This window comes from Elgaria multicarinata, chromosome 6, assembly GCF_023053635.1.
Source record: "Elgaria multicarinata webbii isolate HBS135686 ecotype San Diego chromosome 6, rElgMul1.1.pri, whole genome shotgun sequence".
NCBI classification, from domain to species: Eukaryota; Metazoa; Chordata; class Lepidosauria; order Squamata; family Anguidae; genus Elgaria; species Elgaria multicarinata.
In genome coordinates this window covers 58,947,084-58,966,656 of record NC_086176.1, presented here as the reverse complement: position 1 = coordinate 58,966,656, position 19,573 = coordinate 58,947,084, and the positions used below count along the sequence as shown (strand labels likewise).

Sequence of the window (19,573 nt, the reverse complement as noted above, 5' to 3'; positions counted from 1 at the left end):
TCACCAGTTCCCTCATTTTTGAGAAGTTTCCTTTATTGAAGTCAAATGTGACTGTGCTGGACTTCCTGACAATTTCCCACTTAAATATATATTAAATCTGATAGCACTGTGATCACTGTTTCTAGTTGATTCAACAACATTTACATTTCGTACTAGGTCCTTGGCGACATAATTTAGGATTAAATCCAGGGTCGCCTCCCTTCTGGTTGGTTCCATGGCCAACTGTTCTAGGGCACAGTCATTTAGGGGCATAAAGAAATTTAACCTCTTCATTGTGGCTGGAATATGCATTATCCTAAAAGAAAATTACAACAACTGACTTGAGAAAATAGAAAAAATTGAATGAGCAAAGGATGATCAGAATGCCAGACGAAGGCTGTAATCCTCTGCACACAGATGGGAGTAAGTCTTATTGAACTCACTAGGACTTACTTTAGTGTAGATTGCCATAGGAGTGGGCTGCAACTTATTTAAATTATACAGTATTTTCTTGGACAGTGATAAACAGCTAGGTTGTATATTTATGTAATTGCCAAGGAACCTTTGTACTTACTGCCAATAGGCCTTTATACTTTGGAAGATTCTGGTGTTTTTTTTAATATAGTTTAAGTTTTTCCAGATAAGCCTGAAAATGGCCAAACTACAAAACATTTGGAAATAAGGAAGCAAGATTTCATTTCTTATATTTTACAAACTGCATGTCAAGATTATTTTTCTGGGTGCATATTAATTCCCCCCCCAGCACATTTTGCTGGCATTATATTCATAGTAAGACTATATGAATGTTTCATCCAACTGTAGCCTTACATATTCCATATTAATAAAGTTATATTAAAATTTTGTTATTTACAAACGCTTATCTAAATTATGTTGCTTTCTGACTGATTACATGTCTAATGTTTGCTGAAATTGCCCCCTGCTGGATTAGGGCTAATGGGAGATGGGTGGACGCAAGCAGAGGGAGGGATAAGAAAACATTGGGTTAAAATATATACCGACATGCCAGGACTGCCTGGCTTATGGCAAATAATTGACATAAATTTTCACTTAGAAAACTGTACCAAAGAAAAAAGTGTACCACTCATTTTTATAGTTTACAATAGTTTTATGCAATCTAAGACATGCAGAAAATGTTTTATTATAAGCACCCTAAGACCAATTGATTATTTCCTTCTGAAATTTAGCTATGGTTCACTTACACCAATAATAACTGAACTTGAGGTAAACCTAAATCATTTACTTCCTGCCCATTAAACTTTCTTCAATTTAGCAGTAGTTCTAATGGAATAAACTCTTAATAATTTTATTTTGCTTTTGTGTAGTTATTCTGTTACAGTGCAAGAATCCTATCCTCATCCCTTTGATCAGATTTACTACACCAGCTGTACAGACATACTGAATTGGTTTAAATGCACACGACACAGGTGATTTTTTTTTTTAAAAAAAGAACTCTGTTTTCATATTGCTTTGTTAGAACAATCTTTTGCAGATGATTAATTGTTGCTTCATGTTTAAAAGAGTGTAGAATAAATCAAGTAGACTGACATACTGCTAGCACCTGCAGATCAGATCATATGATCCAACCGTAATTTGTATGTGGGCATGTGGATGTTAGTTATCCTCAGTAAAACTATGAGATATTTAAGCCTCTGAAGTGTAGTCTGTGAATTTTGCAGAGGATTATTAGGCTACAGAAGATTGTGTGATGTACCACTGTGAATGATACTCCCTTTTTCTAAAGAAGAATTACAGATAGAGGTGTAATATTGAGGCAGTACCTTATTCTGAGAATAGGCTTTGGCAAGCACTTCCGTAACCCAGCTGCCCTATATTTTGATGAGTTTTGTTGTAAAGGGCACAAATAATTAGGGAGCATGGTCTTGAACACAGGAACATTTCTCTAGAAAATGTGCTTTTTAAAAAAATGCTTCTTGCTGAACAGTGTAGAAAAGATGCTATTGTTATTGTTTTGCAAATTTCTTTCCCTATGAGTCTGGTTTGATTTATTCTGATTATCCTATTCTTGTTGAGAATTGTAATGTATACCTAAAAGTTATTTATTTGTCTGAATTTCTACCAATTCATTGATTCAATAAAAGATCTAGGCTGCATAAGAGTTAAGCCCAATGAAATTGTTAGGCATATACAGTAAGTGCACCAGCTCTGCTGTATTAACTCTTCTCAGCAACCCAGCAACTCACATTTGCAATCAGTATTGCTGTATTGAGTTCTAAATATTTTATCAGCTTATTTTTGTTTACCTCCCAAAGTGTAAAATCATTTTGGAAATGTTTGAACACTCCCCTATAGAATTACTAGTATGAATACTCAGGTTTTAGAAAATTGGGGGTTGATTTATTGGTTAATCTACAATATACCTAAACATGTATAATTGGTTATTTACAAATACTTGTTAACAAATTTTACATTTATGTACTTCAATAGAATCAGTTACCGAACTGCCTACAGACATGGAGAAAAAACTATGTACAGACGGAAATCACAGTGTTGTCCTGGGTTTTATGAAAGCAGGGAAATGTGTATCCGTAAGTAAATTTATTCTCACTACTATCACATTGGATGTTGGATTTATTTCTCTATGCTTGAGTTATCAGGATTTCAGTTTTCTACATTCAACACTTGATGATTTGTGTTAGTGTATATTGGGTCACCAAGAACAAGGAGCAAATGAAGTGGATTTATTTGTGGTGGTTTGATGGTAGTAATTGTGAGCTGTTGCTCTGGGGCAATTGAGAGGAAGTCATGTCCTTATTGGTAAGTGTTGAGAAGCAGCAGTAAGGCAGTGGTGTCTCAGTTGGCACTGTCCAAATGAATAGTTACTGAGTGCCTAGCAACCGTGGCATTGGCTGTAACATCAAATGAGGCTTCTCGTAAGTCAGCAACTGCATGCTTTTATGGTGCTAACTTCCCAATGGTTTCTGGTAAAGAACAACTTTTCCCTTTTTTGCTTTATTGTGCCACAGAGGAGAAGTTCCTCACTAGCCGGGTGGGGAAGTTCTTCACTAGCTACTGTTGAAGAAGAGCAATATGATTTTTCTTCTTTTAAAGATTAGAATAAGATAAGATAGTATATGGCCATCATGTTTCATAACCTTTATTGGAGAAATAGGTCTTCAGTGGTTGCAGATTGACAGGATATTATCTCTCTTATACTCAGTGCACACCCGTTTTTTACATAATTGTCCATGCTGCACTATGGTTGGCATGTTGAGCGAACCCATCATGGAGCGGGGCAGGGGTGGCTTCGTGCTCACCCTACAGTCCATGATATGCAGTAGGGGTTGTAGGGTGGGTACCCTGCTGTGCCATGCACCTGGTTTGCATAATACGCCAAACTCTGCTGCAGTGTGGGTAATTATGTAAACAATGGGTGCATATGCAGGGGCAAGGGGATTGAATTATGCCATTGAATTATGGGTAGTTGTTGAACTGTAGGTTGTTTTTTAATTGTGGGTTGTTATGTGTGAACCCTGCATTTTGGTTTAAGTATGGGTTGTTAACCATGGATACCCAGAAAAATAATCCATGGTTTGTTGGGTTGTGAATTCTTGAATTGTTTGTGGCTAACGACCCACAGTTAAATCATAATGCAGGATTCGCTTGTAATGACAACCCATGATTAAACAACAACCCATGATTCGACAACAACCCTAACATGAAAGGGAAAATTAAGTTCATTTGTGAACCCTCATGGAGCTTCGGAATGTTCTGTAGATTTTTTGAAAAAGGAGTAACAAGTATTTTGTTGCAAAAAAGTTTATTATTCTTATCCATAATCTTGTTTCAGTTAAAGAGTAGGAATGTATGATTGCACTGATACCTGAAATTATGTATTTCTTATGAATTCAATTACAAGTGCTAATATCCATGCCAAACCATAACAGATTTCAAAACGATGGATTTTATGCTAAAAGTATGCTAGATAATAGCCACTGTTAGTCCTCAGGTAGCAAACATAATATCCACTTCCTTAAAGTAGGTATCCAGAACACTTCAACACTACAGTTTTTTGACTGACATTGGAGGACAGAGCTGTGCTACTTGCTGCTTACAATCAAGGCTAGAGGATGTTTTACCCTGTTCCAATAACATCTTGGATTGACAACTGGACCTGCCTCTCTCTGATATAGGGTGGCTATGGCCTTAGCTAGACCTACTGGTCTAGCGAGACGGAGGGGTAAAGATCTTGCTAGATTTTTATCACGAGATTCCCCCCTCTGTTCACATGCGGCACGCAACAACTTCAGAGGGAGAGGCATCGCGTCCGCCATTTTAGTTTTTTTTCTTAAAGGGGAAGATGCACATGAGTGCTCATGCACAAAAGGTAAGGTGTTGTTTTTTTTTTAAAAAAATCCCCGTTTCCCCCACTCCACCCCCAATGGGCGCAGTGCTCCTGATGAGCTCTGTGCCCTGTGTGTGGGTCCTGGCTCCTCATGAGGAACCGGGACAAACCGGGACACCCGGCCACACATTCCACAGTATCGGGCTTAGCCCGGGACCATGGAAAAACCAGGCTCAAAGGGTAGGGCGATCATCCCTCCCTGATCCTGGGATCCCCTGTGCATCATGTGAATGCACAGAGATGATCCTGGGGATCACCCCGGGATTTCGCCCTGTCTAGCTAAGGCCTATGTGTCTTCTTTTACAGAAGGCAGCCCTCTATTTGAAGGGCTGCCAGAGGACAATTCTCTGCTTGAAGGTATGCTCTATCTCAAGGGCTGTCCAGTCCAAGTCTGGGTTAAAGGTAAAGGGCCATAAGAAAGGAGGCCCTGAAGTTGCCCATCAACACTTAGCAAGCAGGCAAACAGGTCACAGTCTTCCCCACAATGAAATTGTATTTCTATTTAAATTATAATGACTTCTCAATTTAGATTAATGCACATAAATTAGAATATGCAAATTAGATGCAAATCTCTGGCCTCTTTTTTTGTGATGCATTCCCACTTATTTGGTGATGCATACAGTAAGTGGCCATCCTAGCTCTAAAACTCTTTAAAAGACCTCACTTTATTGTCAGAAAGTGGCAAATTTGATGCAAATCTCTGCCAATTTTTATGCAAATTTGTGCCCTGTTTTGTCCTGTTTTTTTGGGGGGGGCAATGCTTAAGTGGTTACCCTACCTCTCAAGTTCTTTAAAAGACCTCATTCTACTGTTGGTGCTAATCAGCAAATCCGGAGGATGAAGTTGAATTATTGATATTTGATGTTTTTATTTATTACATATTTGTTATTAAATTGTTTTGAGTTTTCTTTAATATGGACAGGAGTATACTTGGATTTTTTGGTCATGCTTTATGAACTACTGCATATGGGAAAACCGTATACAAATAAAATGACTGACTATGACTACTATTTGCCATCATATTTTGAAAATGACAATTTTGGAAGTGCAATAATTCTTAAGTATGTCTAGACTTACTACTTTTTCAAAGATCTGGTATGTCTTTACCTAAGACATACAGATAAACAAAATGTTTAAATTTTGTTTCCAGATATGGGTTGAGATTCTAAAATGGAGATAGAAAAATAGGACTTAAGTTACTGAATTGGAATTGCCAGCAAACCCTCATAGTTTTGGGATTCTTTAGGTTACCCAAAATAAATAGATCCTAAAATAACAACACCTATTTGTTACTGTTAGATTAGTCTAAGCTTCTATGCACAGTAGACCTTCCTGTGCAGGTGTTTAGGGTCTTACATGTCCAGCCGCCCTCTCTTCAACAAGCAGATTTGATAGTAATTTAAAAAACTGTGGTTTAATCTAAGCTCTCCAAATTCCTTTTCTCTGGATGTGCCAATGCTGATAGATGCATAATGTTTCTGACCGACAGCTCCAGTTGGCAGTTGTAGTTCCTGTCTAGTGTCTCTGGTGCCAGGATTAGAAGAGCCACTGATTATTTCTTCAGCTGTCAGTCAGCCAGGAAGATCTTATTGCGTAAGCTTAAAAACTGGACAGTGGCTTTCTCAGGCAATGGACAACAAAACCATGGTCTCTTCCTGCAAAGGGGGGGGGGGAGATGGAGATGAATATCTTAGATTCCATGAACATTGGCCTTGATGAAGACATGACAAAAATGCATTATTCTCAAGACCCAGCCTATCTAATGCTTGTAACTGCTTGTTGTTTTAAAAAAGAAGAAACAAAACTCTGTTTATTTCCTGAGTGCATGTGGCATTAATTATTTAATCCTCTTGATATGTATGTAACATGTATATAAGACATTTATATGGACAGGAACATAGCTCAGCAGAAGGGTACATGTATTGCATGCGGAAAGTCTCAGTTTTAATCCAGTATCTCATTAAAGGATCAGTTGTAGCCATGGGAAGAAGCTTCTGCACAGACCTCAGAGACCCACCATCAGAGTAGATGATACTGGGATAGATGGACCAATGGTCCGACTCAGAATAAGGCAGCTTCATATATTAATTTATGTCCAGTTGCAATCTCTCAGCAGCCTTGGTGAACACCATTACATTTTATTTCAATATTACAGGCAATTAGGAGAATTTGAGAAGGCTAGATTCCCGATGCTTCACCTACCAATATTCCCTATAGCAAACTATTGTTTAAAAGTACACTAGGCTTTGTATTTTGACATCCTCCTACATCTGGTCTTAAAATTTCCTGGCAAACCATGACACAACACACGCCCCTTATACCTTCGTAAAACTCTCCAAATCTTTGAACTCAGCCCAAATGTAAATATTCTTACAGCTGCTTTTAGTATGTAACAAATCTCCCTAGCAGCTGTGCTACTTTTTATGCTTCTGATATTTGAAAACCAGAAGTTTATCTTGTAGCCCTTGTTTAATGCTGCATCTTCATATTATCATGGCCTTAGAAGCACTGATATGCAGATTTGCCTTGTTTTACAAAAACTGTCAAGGAATGCTGCAGTAAGGAGATGGAGTGAAAGAATTGGGCGGGCAATAGGAAGAGGAGATAATAAAATAATAAATGGTGGAAAGGTGGGGGAAAGAAGTTTGTATCCACTGGCCCTTGCACCTTTTGACCAAACATCCTTTGACTTTTTAGGTGTTTGTATTTGAGATTATATAATGGAGACTTGTCCTTTTAAGGCTGTCTACATGGGCTTTTACTGCAGCACCACAGTTGCAAAGTGATACGTGGTTGAAACTTTGCAGGATCAGTTACATGGCCCTAATGCGCAGCAAATAGCAACTAACAATGGGACTCCGAAAGTAATTTGTTTCTTCTGCTCAACTCTGTAGCAGTGAAAGGATGCCTCTGTGTGCCTCCGAAGCTATGCAGCTTTGAAACAATTGGCGCCCATCCTCTCTCTACTGTGTTCCACTGTAGCTGTGAAGCCTTGAATCAACAGGCTTCCCTCCACTTGCTCACATGCTCATAAAGTGCAATGGAGGAGTTTCTTCCGAGTAGACATGTAAATATCCACCCTTGTGTGTTTGAGAGAGACATTTACAGAGTACTGATCCTTTAATCTTTCGCACATCCTGAGGCTTAGTTCAAACATCCCTACTTCAGAATAAGGATGATTATCCAGCACTCAATGAATATTTAAAGCAAGAGGCAGTGATTGAGCCCACGTTCCCAACAGAGCAGTTTTTAATGAAAAAAGGCTGGCAAAGGAATTCTCCAGACCCCTTTGCTCCTGTACTCCCAAAGTACCAATTGAAGGCAATTACTTCTGAGTAGACATGGTTAGACCTCTGCTCTCCCCAGGCCTGTGTCCCATGCGAATTTCCCTTCCAGCAATCAGCCAAAAGTATGCCCACCATCCTAAATGGCATTCACCCCACCATTGACAAATACACAGATAACCATGGTGATGGTGGAGCAAAGTTAAAATAGGTGGTAAAATGGCACCACAAAAATGCGCAGCTTTGGGACAGATACCACAATGTGGCTGTGCATCTAAACAAAGGTGGACAACTTCACTGCCACAATGGGGTAAATACACTATGTAGACATGCTCCTTGTAAAAGATGGAGAGTTGGGTTTCTACCCCTTGCATACATTTGGACTGGTGATGCTTATCTGTAGTATTAATTGTGAGTTCAGAACCAGAAAGCAATTGCAAAGACCCACAATAATGATGTTTTGTAAAGATAAAAGAGGAGGGAAGTCTTTAACATACCTGTTCAAGAAATCCTAATATTACTTAATGGCAGTGTTTTGTGCTTGACATAATTGGAATCGTTGAGCAGAATCCAATGCTGCCCTTGCATGTATGGCCAACTCTGTCCATTGTTGTCCACAAGTGGCCCCTACCGGTCACAGAACAGTGATTCAGTGAGTTTTATCACACCAGCGTTCTACTGTGCAATCACTGCTAATTGCATGCAGAGGACTCAGAAGTTTTCCACCTTATAATCTGCTTTGATTGTGAAGTACTCCCATGCATCCTGCCTTAACTGTGCAATAAAGCAAAAAGATTCACCGTATTTAGCCCCTACATTTTGAGCGTATCTTCCGAGCCACCGCTGCGGCACAGGAGCAGGATTTTAAAGAAATGCTTACATCTGTGTAAGCTTTAAAGATAAAGACACCAAAATTGGCACAGTAATAGATACTACGGAGAGCTTTAAGGATACCAAATTTGAATTGAATTGGATCATCCATTGATTTTTTAATGATTTTTTTATATTTCTCCCCTTAAACTTACTTCCTGCTATGCAAAGGATCGCTGTCACCCAGTAGCAAAAACAACAACAACTGCGAAAGCTTAGTGCTATGGGGATAATCCGAGGGAAGCAGGTATGTGGGATGAAGCTTAGTGTTTCCGGAGGCCAAACAAGCAGGAATGTTCATTTCTGGAAGGGGACAGGTCATCGAATCTCACATTAGGGAGCTCCACCGACCTGCCCCCTTCCAGAAACTAGTGTTTATATTCATTTCAGGGCTTGCCTCTGGAAATGCTATACTGTCATTCTGCAAGTTGGTAGGTGCCGTTTGTGGACTGGAATGGACAGGGCTGGCTGCATGTGCAAGGGCTGCAAGGTTCCAATGATACCATGCACAAAACACTAGCAGATGGGCAGTATTGGATTCTGCTACATGTTTACAGTGTTGAAATACAAACTTTCTTTGCCTTTTTTCTTTTTTCTTATATTTGTTCTTCTTTGTATCACTGAATATAGTAAAACATAGGCTATCATGGATGTCATCAAATCTGGAAAAAAATGTGGCACAAATATCAACAGTTAAGGAAAGAAGAAGAAATAGGATAATAAAGAATACAATTGGTAAATAAATGGTTACAATTGGTAAACAAAAAAGAATGAAATAAGAAAATTAGAGAAGGCAAATAAGGTTGCTTTTCTGTACATAGGCTCTAAAAGGCAAGACATTCTTTTTCCTGATTTGGTATATGTATAAAATTGGAACAGCCACAGTGGGATTGCTGCTGAAAATTTGAAACTGGAGAGGACAATCTATGGTTATTAAATGCCTAGTCACTGTGAGGAAACTATAAAAGTTTGTTTTAATAAAAAATACTAGCATTTTTCTTGTTTTTAAGGGGAACTGGAGACAGTGAAAAAACAGCTGGATTATGGAAGACCTAGGGCTTTTTTTTCTAATTCAACATTTTTATTTTTCCTGATTTCTCTTTCTCTCCATGTCTTTGACAGCTCACTGTGCTGATAAATGTATCCATGGCCGTTGTATTGCTCCAAACACCTGTCAGTGTGAGCCTGGCTGGGGTGGACCCAACTGCTCCAGTGGTAAGTCTACATCTGTTGCTGTCTGTCTAGTGCTCTTTCTGTTCTGTTGTCCTTCTTTGCAAAGAGATTTAAACATTTTTCTGCCAGGATTCTCCAGTACTTGTCTGAGTAATCAGCTCTGATTTACATGAAAGTATAGTCTCTCTCTCTCTCTCTCTCTCTCTCTCTCTCTCTCTCTCTCTCTCTCTCTCTCTCTCTCTCTGTGTGTGTGTGTGTGTGTGTGTGTGTAAATAATCCAGTTATCTGCAGTACTAACTGTGGGTTCAGAACCAGAAAGCAATTGCAAAGTGTACACCTGATCCTTTAGGAGGAATGCAATCCCCTGTCAGAACAGGGTAAACACCACTCAGCCAGACAAGTGAACAACCCACAAATTGTGCCTCCATCTTGTCTGGATTGAATCTCAGTTTTTTGGCTCTCATCCAGTTCATTATCCTACCCAAGTACTGGTTCAAAAACATCAATTGCCTCAACTCTATTAGATGAAAAAGGAGAGCGAGTGAGCTGGGAGTCATACTCCAGGACAACCCACCCAGCAGTTTCATGAAGATGTTGAAAATCATGGGGGATAAATTGGAGCTGAATTCAGTGGAAACTCAGAATATGCACAATTAGATCTGTAAAATGGGGGTTTCACTGTTTGTTTGTTTTTCTGATATTCAAAAAGGCAAAGTATTAACCAAATTCAATTATCTACTGATTGTATTTGGGAGACTGACATCTTGTTGCCATAACTATTCTCCATAACTATTTTCCTCTTCCTTTCATTTGGGTGGAGTTAAAGCTCCTTCTTCTGTTCCTGCCTTTCCTCTGTTCGTTTGCCACTTGCTGCTAGTGTCATCAGGTTCAACAGTGCAAATACTGTGTGCTTGTCTATACACAATAGAAGTCATGTGAAAGAGCCCTTGTTGCTCTACCTTGAAATGAGAGCTCCCCTGGGATGTTAGCGATCCTCTCTAAAGGTTTTTGCATACAAATTGCAGCTAACTTGAAGTGCTAAGAATTTATTTGTTAAAAAGAAAAATACTTCAAGGGCATATTAGGACAGAAAAGGGTATTTTGTTCACATGCAGTTGATGTTGGGTATGGGGAGAAGGGGGCCCTCACTGCCTGGCATGCATCCATGTTTCCCTAGCAGACAAAAGAGAAATGAGATGCTGCTTTTATTGGATTGTCTTGCTGCAAATCAAATTCTCCATAGTGGTTCCAAAATGAAAGAACAGTTTTAGCTTGCATAATTTGAGCAATACCGTTTGTTATTGTCTGTTCTATAAGGCATGCATGATTTCCTTATCAGTGTGTTGACGAACAGACCTTTTCACTGCAAAATTGTAGTGGAATTCTCACCAAAGAAATCAATGAGTGGTACTTAGAGGAAGTACTTGGAAATCTCTGACAATCTGGAATTGGTTCCTGTAACATGCATCTTATTCTCAAGATTATTTTTTTAAAAAAATAAATAAATAGGGGAAACATTCTATCAGACAAAGTAAGGCTGAACTTTATCATTCATTTAGAATTTTCAACACTTTTAGAAAGCAAAATTTACTTTTTAGATATTTTATCTCTTGATTTATTTTCATCTGGTTTGTGTTCTGTTGCATATCAATTTTGTGGATGAATTTCAGAAAACTTTAGTGGCTTGCTTTCTCAGTAACTTTTAGTGTACTGAACAATAACTGAAGTCAAATGAGTTTTGAGTTTCACAAGTTTCTCTTTAAAAGTGACAGAGTTAGGGCCAAACTACATTTTATACTTAACGCATCTAGCAATGGCATGGGGGAAGATGGGCTTTAACCCTTTCCTCATGCACCATTTTCTTAATCTAACGTCATAATTCTATGCATATTTGCTCAGAAATAATTCCTATTGTATTCAATGAGTCTCATTCACAGGCACGTCTTCATAGTTTGTGACCTAAATCACTCCCAAGCTGCTATTAAACCTGCTCTTGGAAAAGTACCTGTACAGAGTGGCTACATGAAGTGGCAGCAGTACACAGTCTGATAAGAGGGTTGTCACATAATCGGTGACATTGCAAGAGATTTTGGAATGTTTTGGCAATGCAGCCTGAAAGCTGCCAGTACTTTGTCCTCTTAAGAGGCTAAAGAAATTGTGCTGTGAATATTTCAAAAGGCAGGAAATGAGCAAAATGAGGGCAAGGGCTTGGAAGTTTTTTTTCCTATTGTGATTTTATATGTAGTGAGAGCCCAACTTCGCTTTGAACTTGGAACTGTAAGACTAGAAGTAGTTAGATAAGTGCCTCTGATAAGATGATGTATTTCTTTTCCTTTGTATATCAAGATGTAGCAGTGTACAAACATATGGAATATTCTCTTTTTAGCAAAAGAGTTAACATTCATATAAACTAATTGTGCTATTAAAGGTTTATTGATTGGACACAGTAGATAGATCAATGCAATTTGAACTGGACAGAAAACTAATTAAAACTGGCCCTTTCAGCTAGGGAATCAACACACCACATTGTCAGCAATGCGTTGGGGGGGGGGAATTGTTCACAAAGCTGTAAGATTATTGATTTATGTGTTTATATTTCAGCATTTATGAAGGAAAGGGGGATGGTTACAATGACAATGAATACAGTTTTGTAGATCTCAATAACCTTAATAAAACTGATCAGAAACACTATGATTCTGAAAGCATTTTGCTTCTTATTGAGTAAAAGAATGTTATTATTTTGTAAAAAATGAAGGAGACAATGCAACACAAACTTAAGTATGCTAAAGCTTATTGATTTCTCTGTGTTCAACAGAGTATAAGCATTTCACTAAAAACTGATTATCTGGAAATGCCCTAAGTAAATGTTGCATGTTCAAGACTTAGTCTAATTTCACGGTCAAACTCCATTAAACACAGACATGTCTGGCTACCTTTAAACAGGAAAAGCTGCTTCCTGCAGTGTTTTGAGGGTAAGAGAAAATACAGGGGGAGGGAAAGTCATTTTTTATTTATTTATTTATTTATTTATTACATTTCTATATCGCCCCATAGCCAAAGCTCTCTGAGCGGTTTACAAAAGTTAAAAATAGTGAACATTCAAAAGAAATATACACAATTTTAAACCATAAAAGCATAAAATACATACAAAAAAACAGACAATATACATTGAAAAACAACTATTATTTTGTTTAAAGCTATGATACTTTTGGACCTTTCAGCGGCTTTCGATACAATCGACCATGGTATCCTTCTGGAATGCCTAAAGGGTTTGGGAATCGGGGGTACTGTGCTCCAGTGGTTCCGGTACTACCTCTCAGGTAGATTCCAGATGGTGATGCTTGGGGATAGCTGTTGTATGGCATACCACAAGGTGCCATCCTATCCCCAATGCTGTTTAACATCTACATGAAACCACTGGGAGAGATCATCCGGAGGCATGGGGCAGGGTGCTATTAGTATGCTGATGACACCCAAATATATTTCTCTATGCCTTCAATAACAGCATCAGCTAAGGATAGGGTGTCTCCCCTGAATGAATACTTGGAGGCGGTAATGGGCTGGATGAGGAAAAACAAATTGAAGCTGAATCCAGACAAAACAGAGGTGCTTGCTGTCAAGGGCTCTGACCTAGGCTTGGAGGTGTGTCAACTAGTTCTGGATGGGGTTACACTCCCCCTGAAAGACTGTGTTCACAGTTTGGGGGTGCTCCTGGATCTGTCGCTCCAAATGACAGCCCAGATAGATGCAATAGCCAGGAGTGCCTACTATCAGCTTCGGCTGTTGCGCCAGTTGCAACCTTTTCTAGAGTTGGAAGACCTAAAGACAGTAGTGCACGTGCTAATAACCTCAAGGCTTGACTTCTGCAATGCGCTTTACATAGGGCTACCATTGTACCTAGTTCGGAAACTTCAACTAGTTCAAAATATGGCAGCCAGGTTGGTCACCAGTACCCCAACATTAAAATCACTCAACTGGCTGCCAATTCATTTCTGGGCAAAGTACAAAGTGTTGGTCATTACCGTTAAATGGTTTGGGTCCAGGTTATCTGAGGGATCGCCTTCTCCTATGCAGTCCGCCCCTCACACTCAGGTCCTCTGGGGTGAACTTACTTCAGTCAGCTAAGACTAGGCTGACATCAGTTTCCCAGAGGACCTTTTCTTCTGTCGCCCCCAAATTGTGGAATGGCCTGCCAGAGGAGATTCGTAAAATTAACTCTCTGTGATTTTAAGGCAGCTTTAAAGACTAGCCTTTTCTGGCAGGCTTATCCAGATCAATGTAAAATCAAGAATTTTTAAGATGTGTTGATTCCTGTACTAATGTTGTTCCCCACCTCGATCCAAAGGGAGAGGCGGGTAAGAAATAAATAAATAAAGTATTATTATTATTATTATTACTATTATTATTATTATTATATAGTAAGCAGACAAGACTGACTATAAGCATGGTACTGTACTGTCAACAAGCCTCTCCATATTGATTTCTGAAAAAACAAGCATTTATATAGCTGAACCTGCATTTTAATGCCAGTATTAGTCCAAATTACTTATTATATAGAACATTTAGTACATTTAGAACATTTACTCTTTCCCTCCCCATTGGTTCCCACTTCAAGTCAGCACTCCCACCCCCCGCATCAAGACTTCTTTCTGCAGCTAAGCATCCTCTATGCTACCTGACTTATTCTCCCATTAGGGATAGGCAGTCAGCCTTCAGCTCACCCTGCAAGCACTTGAGGCTTTTTCAAGTATTACAGCTGAATACTTGATTGTTTTTGAGTATTCATTAGGAATACTAAAAAACCCAAACCACCCTGTGGAGTGCTCACTTTTAACGCTTCTGCCACCTACTCCCTTACTTGTATATGACTGGGTTTGCTGCTTTTGAAATTCGAGCCACGATGTTTGTATAGTTGAGCATCCCTCCATCGAATTCTTATCCGATCCTTAGTTCCAGTTGTCCACTCAGAGGTAGCTTTTCTCATTTTAAAAGGGAATGTTTCAGATTTTGTTCAGTTAAACCCAATTGTTATGAAGTGTGCTCTGCGTTAACACACCTTTTTTTAGCATTACTCATATGCATCGTTGACATTAACATTGAACACTGTGCGCTGCTGAAAGACTTGGCATCTTAAGGGTTAGGGAGTGAAAGACCATAGACAAGGACCTTGAAATGTATTGTTTCAGTTATTAAAGGGGAATAAGGATCATACATTCAGAGGACATTAAAATCAAAGCTATTTGGTGATGTTAAATTACAACAGTTCATTATGTAAAGCAAGATACATAGAAAATGAGGAAGTACAGATTTCGTAAAATCCATTCCATCTGCATTTTGCAGATTGTCAGGTGCCTTTCATACTATTGTCCGCTTATTAGCAGAATCATTTCCCTCCAATTTCCTGAATATGCACAATTTCTCATTTGCGCAAATTCATACTTGCAAAAAAGTGCAAATCCCACATGTGAAAATTCTTCAAAAATGTGCATTTTACATGCTGTAGCCTATGGGGAAAAAGCACATTTCATGTTTTAGACAATGGCTGGTGCTTTTTTTTTGGGGGGGGGCATGTTTTTCTGCCCCTAAATTTGCATAAAATTCCAGAATGTAAAAAAGCAAAGACGAAAAACTCATCTGCATGTCTGTGGAATCAGTGAAATTCAGGGAAAGTCAATCCACTGTGAAATCCGCAGGTCAGATTCATAGAAATCTGAACTTATTTGATTCAGTTTCAGATTTCTCTGTCATCCCTACAGAAAACTAATGAGTGTGTGCATGCCTGACTAAAGAGGAGAGTGGCTGTCTTTCCACAGGAATAGTGAAATTTATTAGAGCGAAATGAATTTAACCCTATTTAATTCAACCACTAAAGCACTCTAGAAAGCAGAGATGGAACAACATCTAGCAAAAAGGGGTTAAATGAAAACTAGCTTTTTAGGGGGACGAAAGCATACTCTGCACCATGGAGCCAGAGTATGTAAAATGGTTTGGAAAATACAGATCTGCGGGGGTGTATGCCTTACTGCAAGAGTTTTTGCATTTATAGCTTGACTAAAAAAAGGGACACAGGAAAGATAGGGAGATGGGGTTTCAGGGTAGTAATTTATTTATTTTTAAATAAATGAATGGAGTTCATGCGCAAAATAGAGGTTGCAAACAGATAGGGATTTTAGAGCAGAGGATGTTGTGTGTAGGAGGGAGGCAGAGTGAGTAGCTAACTATGGAAGTGGGGTGAAGATGGCCTGGGATGAACTGAATAGGGAAAAGAGCAGATTTGGGGATGAAAAGAAGGATTTCAGCCTCAGCCCTAGCAAGAGTGTATTGGGTTGCAAAGAACTAGGGGTACTTTTTGGATGAGGACAGAGTGAGGTGCAGAAAGCTTGAAGAGTTTGTGTGCAGGCATTAGTGAGGTGGAAAAATATTAGGGAGAGACAGAGAAAGAGAGATAACATTTGGTTGTCCTATGGCCTAACTAAGGGAAGAGATACGTGTTAGTGCAAAGAATTTATCTGTCATTGACAGATAACTTTAGGGGACATAGGAAGAGGGGGAAGTGAATGCCACAAAATTCTTCTTGTGCTAGAGATTGAGGTTCCTTTCTGGGAGGAAGGATCATAGTTTTCTGAGATGACTAACTGCAGTTTATATGGCCCGGTCTGAGTTGAATAATTAAAATGATGACAAAGATAAGATTCCTGTTTCCTGGTGGTTTGTCACAGCTGTGATTGAGACATCTGAGAAATTTAAAGAAGTGTTAGTCTGAGAGTAAATTGACTAGCCATTCTCCCCCCCCTCCCTTACAGGTCTAAGCAAGAGGGCAAAATTAACATGCTGCAAAAAGTATGTTCTGGCAGGCACTTGGGACATGATTTATACATTTTGCAAATGATATTCAGGAAAGGATATGGGAAGGTTTGGAGATTAATTCAGAGACAATTAGGATGCAAAAGGTCATGCATACAGTGTGTGCATTGAATGTGCCCTTCCCGAAAATCACATAATGGCATTGGTTTTCCTTTGTCTTTCCCAAGGCCTTCCTCGTGGCCAGAATGGAGATTCCTTCTTCGGGTACAGGCTTCTGTTGCCAAGATATATTTATTTATATTTATTTATTACATGTATATACCACCTCATAGCCGAAGCTCTCTGGGCAGTTTACAAAAGTTAAGAACAGTAAAACATTAAAAATATAAAAAAATTAAATAGCAAAATATAGGGAACTGGCAGAAGATGATGTCCTGCTACCTGAGGTGGGACGATGCATTCTGCTGTACCCCTCTGCACCCTGAAGTGGGATAATGCACGCTGCTGCATTCCCCCCCCTCCACTCCCCACAGAATGAGATATTGGACAGGCAGCCTCTGCAGTGAGTCTGCCCACCTAATACCTCACTTTAGGAGAGGGCTCATAACAAAGACGGGGGTGGCTCCTCATGTAAGATGCTTTGCTTTTTGCTTTCCCCCTGTGGCATTTGCCGTAGCAAGGGAACAGGATTGATTTGGTGGTGGTGGTGGTGGCAGTGGCAGTGCCCGCAGGGGCCCACCTCACTTGCTAGCCCTCTCAATCCATTTCCTGAGCAGGGAATTCATCCTGCCTCATGGGAGCGGGATGCCCCTAATTTAGGGACTTCGCACCACAACAGAGAGTGAGGGAGTGATTAATTGGTCAAGAACACTCAGAGTAATGTGTAACTACTGTGAGGACTACATCAGTGAGAAGAAATGAATGTTTGTTAACCAAATGAAAACACTTTGCTTTCAATGGTAATTCCTATTATCCATGGGGGCAATTCAGGTGAGAAAACCAGCTTCATTGTATTACTTAACTTCAATATAATTTCAGGGAGAATAGGACTTTAAAGAGTCCAGCTGCCATTAAAGGTATAACTTTGCTCCCCTGCTTTTGTATTATTCGTGAAGTGTTTGATAAAGAAGAAAAATCCAACCCCAGCTTGATATTTCTTTTTAAGTCACTAGCTTGACAGATCACAAATTAAACCAATAACACCCCATGTCTCTTTGCTTTTAAACTGTGCACATTTATTATGGAAATTTTCAATCACAGTCATCATGCTACTCAGCAGGGCTACTTACCAACAGGAATGTCTGTTAAAGTTTGCAAGTTCCATGCTCTCAGTTATTTTTCTCACAGGACCTGGAAGATACAGATGGGAGTAGAAACAGTATCCCTTGACACAATTTGTGTCGAATATGTCAGATTCTCAGAGAAGGATTTAATCTTTTATCAGCTCCTGATAGACTGAACTCAACTGACAACCAAAATAAACAAATGTACTCAGTCAAGTCAGGAAAGGAATAACCAGGGAATCAAACTAAACCTGAACTGAAAGTTGGCTCTTGTTTATAACTAAGCCAGAACAGCATCTGACCCATTATTGAACTGTCCATTGAATATCTAGACTCATTTAAATCCAACTTCAGGTCTGGTTTTGGGACTGAGACCCCGTTCATTGTGCTGGACCTCTCAGTGACATTTAAAACCACTGTCCTTCTGTACTGGTTGGTGTGTATTGTCTTCTGATGGATATAGCCTTCCTTGAGGGATGATATCAGAAGATGATCTTGTTTGGTTTGTTGGCCATTGGTGTATGGCAGAGGAATTGAACTTCTTTCAGCCAAAGGGATGAATTAAAAAGGGGGAAAACTGCACAAATGCTAGGAGACCACCAAACAATCAATGGTTGAGGGAAAGTGGTGGGAGCCAGGACAGGAGACATTGGCCATACTGGACCCCAGAGGGCCAGATTGGGACTCCATGAGGTCTGGCCTCCAGGTCCAAGGTTCTGCACCTTGTTGTATGATATTCCTCAGATGTTATTTCACATGCTTTAACATCTACATGGAACTGCTGGGAGAAATTGCCTGAGGATTTGGGGTGTGTTGTTACCAACATGCAGATGACATGCAGCTCTATTTCTCCTTTTCATTTACTACCAGGGAACCTCTTGATGTTCTGAATCAGTGTGTGAAGGCAGGAATAGGGCTAATAATTGAAATTTAACATGGACAAGACAGAGGTGCAGAGATAGACAGACATTCCTATATGACTTCAACTGTTTGGGATGGGGTAGGTCTCCCCATGAAGAATCAGGCTCACATTTATGGGAGTGCTTCTGGACTCGGCTTTTTGGCAGGATGATCAGCTTAGACTGGTATTCTAACTGCATCCATTCCTGACAAGGTCAAACCTCCATATAGTGACACATGCTTACTTTAATCTACATTGGATTATTATAATTTGTTCTATATGAGGCTACCTCTGAAGAGTTGTCAGAAACTACAATTGGTTCAGGATACAGCAGCGAGAAAGCTGGTAGGTGTTGACGGTATCATTTTACACCTGTCTTGCAAGGGCTACACTGCTTACCAATTTGTTTCCAGGGACAATTCAAAGTGATGGTGATGGCCTTTAAAGCTTGGATCAAAGATACCATGGGGACCATCTCTTCCTATACTAACCTGCTCATGCCCCAAGATCTAATGGAGCAGCCCTACTCTATGCATCAAATATGATGGAAACTCAGTTGATGGGTTTTACTGTTTCTGTGATTGTGTAGCATCAAAATCTTTAACTGTCATTAAAACAAGTATTTTATGCTAATATTAAAATGTCATGCCAGTGGTCAGTATTACATGAAACTACATCAAATGGCCTTAACAACAACAGTGAGATGATCACAGACTTAGACTGGGGAAAACCCACCACAAATTGCATCCTAGTGATAAACCACATAATATGTGTGTTTTTAAGTTTCCCATAATCATAATTCTCCTCCATTTCCTGTTGTTGTTTTTTGTTATACATGATTAACAATAAGTACCATCTGTATTCTTTCTGAACTATTCTTCAGTGTTGTGTATTA

At 39.4% G+C, this 19,573-nt stretch overlaps 1 protein-coding gene across 1 annotated transcript in view; it reads left to right on the top strand.

The window, feature by feature from the left end:
* MEGF10 (multiple EGF like domains 10) overlaps positions 1–19,573 on the top strand; it is a 120,149-nt gene that overhangs the window by 30,566 nt on the left and 70,010 nt on the right. Inside the window, exons 3-5 of the mRNA XM_063129466.1 lie at positions 1,323–1,424; positions 2,446–2,546; positions 9,640–9,732. Coding sequence (XP_062985536.1) covers positions 1,323–1,424; positions 2,446–2,546; positions 9,640–9,732 — 296 coding nt within the window. The remainder of the gene's footprint in view (positions 1–1,322; positions 1,425–2,445; positions 2,547–9,639; positions 9,733–19,573) is intronic.